The 12,749-nt window shown below is 36.6% G+C and overlaps 1 protein-coding gene across 6 annotated transcripts in view; it reads right to left on the bottom strand.

The window, feature by feature from the left end:
- Nucleotides 1-12,749, bottom strand: part of SOX6 (SRY (sex determining region Y)-box 6) — a 375,092-nt gene that overhangs the window by 27,160 nt on the left and 335,183 nt on the right. For all 6 annotated transcript variants that reach the window (XM_009328553.1, XM_009328554.1, XM_009328559.1 and 3 more), the window contains one exon: nt 5,143-5,251. In XM_009328553.1, coding sequence (XP_009326828.1) covers nt 5,143-5,251 — 109 coding nt within the window. The remainder of the gene's footprint in view (nt 1-5,142; nt 5,252-12,749) is intronic.

Genomic DNA, 12,749 nt, shown 5'->3' with positions numbered 1-12,749 from the left:
ATGGTTTATGTCATATTTAATATAAAACTTTTGTTGATGATTTTCAGGCCTCCATTCAGGTAACAGGTCATCATGAGTAACACAAACTTTGAATACGACTTCATATGCTAGGTCACCTCTGAAAGTACACCTAGTTACCATTAATCTTAAAAGTCATTCTGCAGTATCCTTTCATATTTGTCTTATAATTGCATAGAGCTAAATTTAAACAATTTTAAGACTTATAATTGATAAGACCAAAAAAAAAAAAAAGTAGCTTCAGCTTCTGATCAATGACCCACTACCGCAAGCACTCCTAAAATTAAAGGAAAACATGACTCTGATCCTGTCAAACTCAGATCACTGCCATATGTTATAGAAAAGATAGAAGAAGTAGAGAGAAATCATTACTAGATACTATTACAAAGGCATTCCATAAGACATAGAAGTCTGCTGATATTTTTTATAACAAATTACTTGAACTTTAAAGGCTGTGTCAAAGCTATGGGAATCAGGAGCACTTCCCAGATTTGGTCTATCTTGGCTGCCTGCTGGGATGAGACAGACATGTACCATGTCTCTGCACACTTTAGTTTCCCTTAGAAATGCAGGTATGCAGATAGGCAGGGAGTGGAACTGCACTTCCATAGTCCCCGTGGTCTAGATCAGTTGGGGGATCAGGATGCAGCCCAAACTGCACTTCCCCCCAGTTTATGGCCAGCAGTGGGACTAAATTTGGAGTCCTTGGCTCAGGAATAAATCTGTTACACCATTCCCCCAACCCCACCCCCCAAAAAAGCCCACTACAAATAGTCAATATATCCTCTTCAAATGTAGTTAATTTCATAATTCTGAAGTTCTAAAATTCTGGTGATAGGAGTAAAACCATCTGACAGATCTAACAGCCACACATACATTCTTTCACAACTGCACTTGGACATCAGAGATCTGGATGTATTTCTGATGAAGAAAGACAGGGAGTCAAAAGTTGACTACCAATATGTTACTTTGGAAATCTTTATTTTCTGTATGACTGTGTTATTTGCATAAAAGCACACAACAAAACACATAAATATTATCTAAAGATGTCTACAGCAACCTGCACTCAAATGATATCTAAAAAAAAATTGAAAAAAAGATTAAAAGTAAGTAACAATGTGTCCTGGTTTCGGCTGGGATAGAGTTAATTTTCTTCCTAGTAGCTGGTACAGTGCTGTGTTTTGGATTTAGTATGAGAACAATGTTGGTAACACACTGATGTTTTAGTTGTTGCTAAGTAGTGCTTACACTAGTCAAGGACTTTCCAGCTTCTCATGCCCTGCCAGCAAGAAGCTGGGAGGGGGCACAGCCAGGACAGCTGACCCAAACTGGCCAAAGGGATATTCCATACCATGTGATGTCATGCTCAATATATAAACTGGGAGGAGTTGGCTGGGGGGCGATGACCGCTGCTCGGGAACTGGCTGGGCATCAGTCGGCAGGTGGTGAGCAATTGCATTGTGCATCACTTATTTTGTATATTCTTTTATCATTATTATTATTATGATGATGATTATTTTCCCTTCCTTTTCTGTCCTATTAAACTGTCTTTATCTCAACCTACAAATTCTTTTTTTTTTTTCCCCGATTCTCTCCCCCATCCCACTGAGTAGGGGGGGAGTGAGCGAACGGCTGTGTGGTGTTTAGCTGCCTGCCGGGTTAAACCACAACACAATGACAAAACAGAAAGGAAGGTGTGAAACACACTAAGTCTTCGAAGAATATGACTATGGTTATTAGGAAACTTTGACATTCAGTTGAGATTGTGACCTTGGCAACACACTAAAATGCAACAAGGCTGTCTTCTTAGAGGAAGCCAAAGAAGAGCAACGAAGCTGGCGAAGGGTCTGGAGAACAAGTCTTATGAGGAGCGGCTGAGGGAACTGGGGTTGTTTAGCCTGGAGAAAAGGAGGCTCAGGGGAGACCTTATCGCTCTCTACAACTACCTGAAAGGAGGTTGTCGCGAGGTGGGTGTCAGTCTTTTCTCCCAAGTAACAAGTGATAGGACAAGAGGAAATGGCCTCAAGTTGCACCAGGGGAGGTTTAGATTGGATATCAGGAAAAATTTCTTCACTGAAAGGGTTGTCAAGTACTGGAACAGGCTGCCCAGGGAAGTGGTTGAGTCACCATCCCTGGAGGTATTTAAAAGACGTGTAGATGTGGCGCTTAGGGACATGGTTTGGTGGTGGACTTCATAGTGTTAGGTTAACAGTTGGACTTGATAATCTTAAAAGTCTTTTCCAACCTAAATGATTCTATGATTCTGATTCTAAAGAATAAGTTGTCAAGTTTCTTAGTAACCCGGTGCTGAAACAGACACATATGGAAACACAAAATAATAGCAACACATACAAAAAACTGTGACATGGCAAACCTAGAAAGACCTGTAATAGTTTCATGACAATTAGAAGCATTAATATTCTTGAAGACAAACAGAGTCTGTAGCATGGTACAGTACATCAGAGGCCATAGTTTAACTGCTGATATTTCAGCAGCACTGTTTTCAATGGACTTCCACTCTAAATGATGCCATGCTAGAAGTGTCATCTCCTAGCTAGCTTGCCAAAGATAAGGGGCAAAACTTGGGTGATATTTTGCATGTCTTTTTTTTATCTCCAGCTAATATCTAAATTCACCTTGTCTACAACTAGAAGGACAAATAAGCAGCTCAGTTTTGAACTCCCATCAACGTTTTTTTTCAGATCAGCAGAGGTATTCATCCAGCATCTCTTTTCCAGAGACATCTCTTGGCTGCTAAACAAAGTCTGGAAATCTGAATCCATTCATGAACTCAGATTTCCCATGTGGCAACACACCACGCCTCAAACTGCCCCACTAGCTCTAGAAAGACATGTACACTATCCTTAAACTGGCACACATCACTGTAGCTTGGGTTACATATGTCAAAGCTTCATTCTGCACTATCCAGTAACAGGAGGAGCTGTCAGTACCACAAGGTGTATCAAGATACTAAATTAAGGACACTAGAAAGAGAAAGGATGAGTTGAAGGAAATGAGCTAAACCAAGAAAGTCCTCAGGGACTTGATGTCATATGAACCAGTAACTGTGTATCTGTAAATATTCTTTTGCAAATTTTCATCCCAACTGAGGAAAAAAATATCCTTCAACACATTGAAATACGAGAAGTTGCTGCAGGATGGAAATTCCTTTACAAAGCAGTTTATAAATAACTGATTAGTCAACAAATACTTTTGAAAGTCCATGTATCTCCTAAGGCCTTTTTTCTAGAAAAAAAATCATTGCAAAACACCTGTCTGAAAGTTATTTTTTACCTACGTTCTGTTTATTATTTTTCTGTTTAAAGACAATACAACAGTGGCCAATCACATCCAATGAAGGATGAATAAATGAAGCTCATAAATAACAGCTCCCTAAAAATGAAAATTTGGAAATAATTGGTTTTATAAGGAACTATTAAAAATGTACATAGGGAAAATCTGAAATCTCTCATTAAGGTGCTAGTCTCCTTCTGAATATTATTTATAATAAATGGCTGATGAGCTTCAGTCATCATCTTATCTTACTGCTATGGAGACCTGAAATCTTGACTATGTCAAAATACTTAGAAAAAAAAATCTAAGCAAAACCCATGTCAGCATGTGCTCCTGGTGCATGTGTCAGTTCCATGTGATAAGCTAATCATGATATTAAGCCAACAAGTAGGAATATTTTGCGGAATTAAATTTGAGAGTTAACTCTTCCTCTGTATGGATGAGTCAATACAGGAACATCTTGGAACTGAACTTGCAGCTTCTCCATTGTATACAAGTCCTTGCCCAAAATAATTTTAAATTCAGCTTTTTTGGTTTGCCTAGAGACTGATTAAAGATAATGTATGTTGGTTGGCAAGCAAGGAGAATCAGGGCTTTAAGATGTTTTATCACAGGCATATCATGTACTACCCATACACTAAAGAAAAGATAACATTTACATGTGCTGTTGTTGTCAGACTTCAAAATGAAGGGACAATTCATGAGACCTTACCTGGACCTTTTATTTCTGGGTCACAGACAGACAGAACAGAATATGTGCTCATAGGAATATTTCTCTATACAGAAAATATTAATGCCTTTTAATCAGAAAAATTCTGTCATAGTATTTCAAGAATCATTTGAAAATAACCCTATTTGTCAACAATCATAAGTTTATTGGTTCTATTCTTTTGATCCAAGAAAAAAAGCAAATTTTGAACCTGTCAGATGTTTGGATATTAATGGAAAAATTTAGAGATGTTTTAACCTTTTCTCAAGAACAATGGCATAACTAAAACTTGTCAGGTTAAAAAAGAGCAAAATGATTCTCAAAGAGAAGTAAATTGAGGGGGCAAAATGTTGCATAATATTCTACCTGAATAGTACGTTAATCTTACTACAGTGACTGGTAGGGTTCCTATCTATCTACATGTTCTCTTCTAATGTATCATAAGGTAGAGAGGATACCAGTGGCATCCACTTCCAGAATATGCATTGGTAACCCTGCTAGAGACTAAATTCAGTCTTGATAAACACTGATTTCTACCTGTGGCTTGACACTGTATGCCTGATATATAGAACTCTCACTGAAATGAGTGCAAATGCACTGAAGGTTTATATCATGAAAAAGACATTTTCATATAGAAAATGTGAAATATTTTTCCATTATCATTTGACAGCTGCCTGTCAATAAAATTGTGCTTGCTATATCTGGAATAGTTTGTGAGTGCACTGATGGGTAGACTTCTTAAAGGGCTCTAACTTTCTTCAAAGCTGCTAAATCCTTAAAAACTGGTGAAAAAATTTATATATGTATATATTGCCTTGCTGAGATAATTTTCTCAGTGTTTCCTACACTTTTATTAATAGTATAAAATGTAAACAATTAATTGACAGCTGCTGGGGGAAAAAAATAGTTGTGTTGCAGAAGGGCTTAGAGGGCTATACAGTCCTTTTCATGAGTCTGCCCTTTGCTATGGACTTATTACAATCTCACAAAAACACACAGAAATCATTCAGGCGTTACCCTGGGATGTAAGCTAGACACTACTTACGACACTGGCAGCATTTCAGCCATACCATTCTGTGATGCAGTGTGTTCAATAACCTATAGTCAAAATTGCAACTCACCTTCTGCATCTTCTGGCCTTGTAAGATCAATGACACCAGGGCCCAGTTTTCCATCTTCATTGGGTTTCCCTGTTAACTGTGGGCCTAAATTTTCAAACCTTGTTCTTTCCTGGAAAAGAACAGAAGTAGTCTTAATGCTCCATATAGGTTAGTTCTCATTATATGCCTGTGCATATGTGTATGCACTGATACATGCCTTATTTTTTAAATCTGAACAAATAATGAGTGTATTTAATTAGACTTTTAACTCAGGGACAATTTTTTATAGATTCTGAATGTTTGCATTTATGAAAATCAGTTTTAAATGTGAAACATATACAGAAACTTTGAGATTATTTTGATCTGCACTGCCATAATGCATAAACGATTGTACATGCAAATACAAAACACTCTTGGCAGCAAACAGTGCTGATCAATGCTGCTCACTTTGCCTTTCCACTTATTTTCTAACTTAAACTAGAAAAGACAATCAACATTTGGGAGACATGAAAATTCAGAAGTTGCAAGAAGAGTTTGTATTAAAATATACTGCTAATTTAATGGAAAAAACACTTTTTCCCCACTATGAGATTCAAGTTTGCATTCATACCTCTGAGAAAACATGTCTGAACTTTATGCAAGAGGTTTTCAAAGACAAGTATTAGAAAGAAGGAATAACAGATGACAGAACTGATATTATTATTTTGTCTAGGAATTTAAATTGTACCTCAGTGGAAAGGGAACATCAGGAGATTAAAAAAAAAAAAAAAGGAAAAAGAATGCACACCTAGAAAAGCAGAAAGTTTTTGAGAGCTGGAGACCTCCATTGGAAACCTGGAACTAGAAAGTGGAAACTGAAAGGTATTTTATGTGTTAATCCAGTTCTTCAGTCAACTACTGGACAAGGGCACTATAAATGACTGTGTGATATTGTCTCACAATAGTACTCTCTGTAGTACTCTGTATCAGTAGCAAAGCGTTCAATGGTTATCATTAATTTAGCATTCTCATTTGAAGGAACATAGCATGTTTTCCCTCTTGCCTTGTTGTTACCTCTTCAGACTAAACTTGGCATTATGTTGTACTTGTGAATGAATGAAACCTTGTTGTTCATTACTATGAAACAATATTAAATGTCATGTCAGCTTGAATTTACAGACATGAAATACCAGCTTTCAGCTCTACAAACAGTTTCTCCCTGTTATACTTAATGCATTATGCAGAAGTAGAGTGCTGATTGCTGTTCAGTCTATTGTTCAATGACCTAGTTCTGTGCTGTGCATACTAGACATAGGAAGAAAATATTAGGAGTTTCTCTCCTGCAAGATGGTTAGAAACTTGGAAATTGTCTTAAGGACAAAACATACTTCATGGCCTTGACTCCTCATTTGCTCCACCTCCAAATACTTCTGCTTTCCAATGTCACTATTTTTCTATTGTCATTATCTTTCAGTAATAAAATCCCACCAGGCCAACAGCTGAGGAATTATTTTGATTCCTCATTCTCTTGATTCCTTCAGCCACGGATTTTTTAAATTATTTTCTGTTTAATTTGCAGAGGAAGACAAGAAAGCACAACCTGACACTGGATTTGCCACAACATGCAGCTGAGACATTTCAGGTACTAACCACATGTCTAGAAGTTCCTCAGAATCTTCCAGTTGTCGAACAAAATAACTCTGCATTTTGTATTTGGTTAACTACTTAACTTATTTTCTTCTGTAAAATCTGTGGTTGATGAAGGAGCTTACATATACAAAGGAACTCATGAGAAAAGAAAGAGTTACAAATGAAATGTGACTGCAGAAAGGCGCTGCAATACTAGAGGCCCAATATTTTACTGAAAGATGTTGTGCAATGTAGCAATACACCTGAATCATCAGGATGGGATCTGTTTTACTGGTAGACAGAATGAAAAAGAAGTTTGTCAAGGATTCTGTGTTCCATTGCAAAGGGCTGATTTGCAGTTGAGATAAAAACAAAGATCAGTATTAAGAAAACAGCTTTTGGCACATATATTGTCTCTTCCAAAATATTTGCGCTAAAAGCTTTTTCTTAAGGATGTTAATACAGCACCTGCAGTATTCTTGGAAGAACAGCCTTTAAGAGAGTTTCAGAAGAAGGAGACATACCTTTCTGCTATAAAAATCAACAGACCCTGCTACGTATCAATATGCACACTTGAAATATCTTTCTAGTCACTCATTCTCTTTGATTTTACCAGAAAATATTCTGTTAAAAAAAAAGAAGAAAAAAAGAAAGTTTCTGAAAGAATATCAATATTTTGACATGGAAGGAGAAAAGGTTCAGGAACAGTAAAATGAAAGCACTTATACGATAAAAATACCTGCTCTTGTTAAACAAAGGACATGTACTTACAGTTATTTCATAATCCCCTCCTTCTAATTCATAAAAAGCTGTAACAAAGCTAGCTATGTTTAAGTCTTTGAAATGCCTTTTAAAGTCATTCCTTTGCTTGCTTTTTTACTGAAAATAATCTTCATAGTGATCATAAAAAAGTTTCAATATTTGCAATGGGTTTAGAAAAATTCAGAGAACTGTAAAAAATAGAAAAATGTTCAATACTAATAATGTTTTTTCTCTAGTAGATGCCTTTACAATTCCATGAAATACAACAAATTCATATGAAATTTATTATTAGAGAGGAAACTTGTCCCACTAGGTTCCAATCCTTTTTTATGGGATTTGTCTTTGCTCCCGTCTTGAATTCATCCTAAAGAGACTAGTTACTTGCACTAAAAATCCTTTAAAAGTATACCTTTCTCCTAGTATGAGCAAGGACTGAGAGGAAGATTGCTTCTGTACATAACATTCCTGTATGAACAAAAAATGGCATACCTTTATTAAAATATGTATTGGGTCTGGCTGAGATGGAGTCAATTTTCCCTATAGCAGCCCTCATAGTGCTGTGCTTCGTATTGGTAGCTAGAAAGGTGTTGGTAACAGCAGTGTTTCGGCTACTGCTGAGCAGTGCTCACACAGCATCAAGGCTGTCTCTCCAACATTCCACCCTCACTAGTAGGCTGGTGGTGGGCAAGATCTTGGGAGGGGACACAGCCAGGACAGCTGACCCAAACTGACCAAAGGGATATCTTTATTATGATGTTTGTCTTCCAGAGCAACTGCTACGTGTACTGAAGCCCTACTTCCCGGGAAGTGGCTAGACATCACCTGCTGATGGGAAGTAGGGAATAAATCTGTTGTTTGCCTTTGCTTCCGCATGTGGCCTTTGCTTTTACTTTTATTAAACTGCCTTCATCCTGACCCACGAGTTTTTTCCATCTTATTTTCTCCCCCTCTCCCCATCCTGCTGAGGAGGGGAGTGATAGAGCAGCTTGGTGGACACCTGGCATCCAGCCAAGGTCAACCCACCACAACATAGCTGCACTAATAAATATGTTATTTACACGTGCAGTATATTTGCACACATGTACATCAACTACTGGATATATTGCTACCTCCCTAACCTACATTAATAGAAAATGTTGCTGAGTTTATAATAAAGTGCACCGCTATGGACAGTGCAGGTGTTTTGTTTTCCTGTGAAAAAGCATTTTGGACCTCTATTTTGAACTGATTTTTTGTACTGGCTACAGAGTTTATACTGTATAGTCACATTAAGTTTTCCCATTTAAATTTGAAAAAAAGGGTTTAGGACATGACTCTGACAACCCTTTCTCATGACTAGATCACCACAGTCAATTGGAATTTGCACTAGAAAACTGAAAGCTCTTCCCAACACCATTCAGATCCTTTGTGCTTCTTTATATGTTGAACACACAGTAAAAATAATCACTTCTTTAAAATGAGAAAAAGAGGAGGAAAAAGATTCTTCTTAGCAGCCAAATCTTAATTTTCCACTCTGTGATATGATTAGGCACTTATTTATGCATTGTCAGTCACAAACATGCAGAAAACGTAAAAGTTATTGAAAAAATTAAAGTCTGCTCAACTGTCTTGCAGGACTGTTGGTTCTCTAAGTGCTTTGAAATTATGATGTATGAGGTAGATGTTGCATATTAAATAAAGATATTTAAATTATAAAGCCCCCGTTAGTGAGAGCTGATGAATGTTAAATGTTATGAGCCACAAGGCTGTGGCATCCATCACATTCACATATTATCACAGTCAGTGATGGAGCAGCCCCAGTGATGACAGATAGACTGCTAGATAGTTATCCCTTATTTCCAGAGTCGCCAAGCAAGCCTTTCAACCCCTTTGGCATTATTTTTAGCTTTGCATTAAATTAGCAACTTCTCCGTAACGTTCTGGCAGAAAGTATCAATTCTTCTTCATGTGTGGAAGGTAAAAGAATGATTTAGTGAAGTAAGGAGTAAAGGAAAAGGAAGCAGTAGCCCCTACCTCTGAAAAGACTGCAAACTTCAAATGACTAGAAACAAATATAAAATTGTGATCTTGTGAAAGAACAGCAATGAAACAGTAAGCACATAATAATGGCTTTTCTCTGCACTTAGATAAAAGCTGAATTTTTGATGTGCACAGTATATTTTCATAAAATTTTATATACTATGTTTTATACACTTATTGGCTATTCCATAATAATGTGTGTGCTAACAGTAAAATTGCTCTTAAATTTATGTGTGTTATTTATACGTTCCCACGTAACAATGCTTTTTGTTGTAAAAAATATTCTGTTTATTAATGTAACTTTACAACCACTGCATCCAAGACCCGTGGTAAATTAATGACATTTTTATTATTTTATAGTGTCATTAAATTTTTACTGATCACTCCATCAAACAGAAGCAATAAAGGCCATAATGCAAACTGGGACACTTAGATCAGGGGAGCAGGAAGGCATTCCATATAGTCTGAAGTAAACGGCTTGCTATAAATGATATTTATACCATCTTTAAGGATGTGAGAATACTTGGACAAGTTTGGCAAAACTGTTTCTGTAGTACCATGGATTGTGTACTTAAATAACAGTTTACTTGCCAGCAAGACAATTTTTTTTTTCAAACCATATGCGAGAAGATGACTGATTGCATCCATTTCTTGAAAAATAATATATGAAATGTAATAATACACTGGGCACCCCTCCCTTCTGGATTACCAAGACTGATCCGACTATACCCATGCCTCAAATTATTTCAACATGCTTGCTTTTTCCACATCTGAAATGTATGCTTAGTCTGAAATGGAAAATGGCATGCATGCTGATCGTTGTGTAAAAGATTTAAAATATATATATTTTTTGCAAACAAATACTTTTATTTAAGTAGACGTGTTTGGACAATGATGTAATACCCTTTATTTCAATAGTCTAGCATGGAAGCAGTTACAACATTAATTTAAAGAGCCAGTTTCTAGAAACTGAATTAATACAGGTCATTCACAGAAGCCACAGAGCATATGACTGAAGGGATATTATTTCTTCTGAGGACAGTACTTTCGTTAGAATGACTACCAATAATTATCACATGTTGTCTTTATGTATGAAATGTATTTAAATTGAATTATTCCATACTAAATGTTCTAGTAGCTTATTTGCTAACTGTGATCTATTCCCTTCATGTACCATGGACAGTAAACAACAAGCGAACAACTTAACTATATTCAAAACATAAAAAAGACATTTTCAGTAGAACACAGAGAAAATTATTCTCAGTTTGAATAAGGAGGAATCACAAAACCCTTTTTTTCCCCACTGGAAAGTCAAGATACAAATGTCCTAAGCTCTTCACCTTCTTCTCACTACTTTTTAACGGCTAGGACTGAAAAGTTAAATTACCCTCCACTTGGAATCTTTTGCAACATCTTGGCACAGCAGGGATAATTACAAATTGACTTTCAGCCTTATCTCTGGATATTTTAGTTATTACGGGTGGGAAGTTTAAACATTAACCTTATTACAACAATGTCAATCATCCTACTGGTGTGCAGGCATGCAACTGCTGGAATTCTTTGGATGGCAAAGTAGATAAACAGAATAGTGGCATTATTGTTACAATTAAAAGCAAGGCCTTTGGTTTTGCAGAACTGTGGTGAATATCTAGAACTTGTTTTCAACATCATAGCGGCAGGAGTTGCTCCAAGAAACCAGAGAAATTAAAATAGCAAAGTAGGCAAACGTGTTGTAGGAATGCTGATATTTTAAGATATTACAAGATACAAAGTATACCTTTTCCAACCACTGATTTACAGGTTGCCTGAATGAAGGATATGCTGAGTTCTATGATGTTGACACAACCTGACCTTACTTTATTTTTTATGTAAGTGAAATACCTGAATTCAATGATCTCAGTCACCGAAGAGGGACAGTTCAGTGACTTTTCACCCTGACATACTGCTGTTTTCAGTTTTTGAAGGCCCCTATATTGTTCATAAATTGTTCCAGTATTATCTTTGTATGCTGAACATACAGCATGGACTAGCATCCCTGCCACAGACTACAGATTTGTGTTACGTTACATTACAATGCCTCAAAGCAAACAGCTTGCTTGAAGAGATGTAGGGAGAGAGAAGCCATTAGGTCCTCTTAAATAAATTTCTCCATCTTAAAGCATAACTGAAAAGTAAGAGATTAAAAGCAGATAACAGGGAATTTACACTAAAATTTCTTTGCCTGACTGGCAAACCTCAGCTGGTTTCCACATGACAATGTGACATATGCAAGACCAACACAAGCAGAAAATACTCCAAAGTTGTTCAGTAACAGAATTTCATAGTGATTGTAATGATACGGGACTTTCTTCTTTTAAGACCCAGGTTCTGGAGTCAAAACTGAGAATTGCAATTTCATCAAAATTTAAAGTGTCTAGAAAAAAGTTTGAAACTGGAGTGCTGAAGGCAAAAAATTCATCAGATAAATACAAACCCAAACAGCCTACTTGTAAACACTCTCTTTAGCTAATTATTTTGGAAGTCTGATTTTAAGGATCAGAATTCCTAGAGCCTCTGGTTAGTATGAGCAGTAGCCATCTTGATCTCTGAACACAAATAAGAAGGATTTGGATGAATTCCCTGATTATTGGGACCATTCAGCACATACTAATAGGTTAATAGACTTCAGTGCATTGAAGCTTGCCTTTAAAAATAAGTGTATGAATTTAAAAATATTTTTAAAAAGCAAAATAAAGAACAGGTAGCAAATCTTTCCACCTAAGTAGGATATTATGCCCTCCTACACACGAAGTATTGACATACCCGTAACTATTGCCACACTTGCAGGCACTCCTAAGCTATGGATCTGCCCTGGTTAGATTACTTTCAACAGGATTATTGCACTTACTGAGCCCCCTTAACCAAATGTTTTATGTCTTTGTTCATATGGTTTTAATATGGTTTTAACCAATTGCAAGGTTATTTATAAGTTTGCAACTCCCCAGTAGTTAGAGTTATGAAGCGTTCAGACTTAAGCATATCCAGTTGTGTGGTAACCCAACTACTGCTTTCATGCGGTTTCCAACTTTTTATTCATGCACAAAGGCATGATGCATGGCAGTATCTGAGAACTTTCTGATTAACTCTTTGTTTCAGCAGCAAATTCATACAGCAGCCTACAGTAAAATTACACATCAACTAAAATGTAAAGATTTAAAAAAAAAAATTTAAAAAAATCACATGAACTGTGGAATTCCACC

This window comes from Pygoscelis adeliae, unplaced genomic scaffold, assembly GCF_000699105.1.
Source record: "Pygoscelis adeliae isolate BGI_AS28 unplaced genomic scaffold, ASM69910v1 Scaffold166, whole genome shotgun sequence".
Taxonomy (NCBI): Eukaryota; Metazoa; Chordata; class Aves; order Sphenisciformes; family Spheniscidae; genus Pygoscelis; species Pygoscelis adeliae.
The sequence above is the reverse complement of the archived record's forward strand: the minus strand, read 5'-3'. Positions and strand labels throughout refer to the sequence as shown.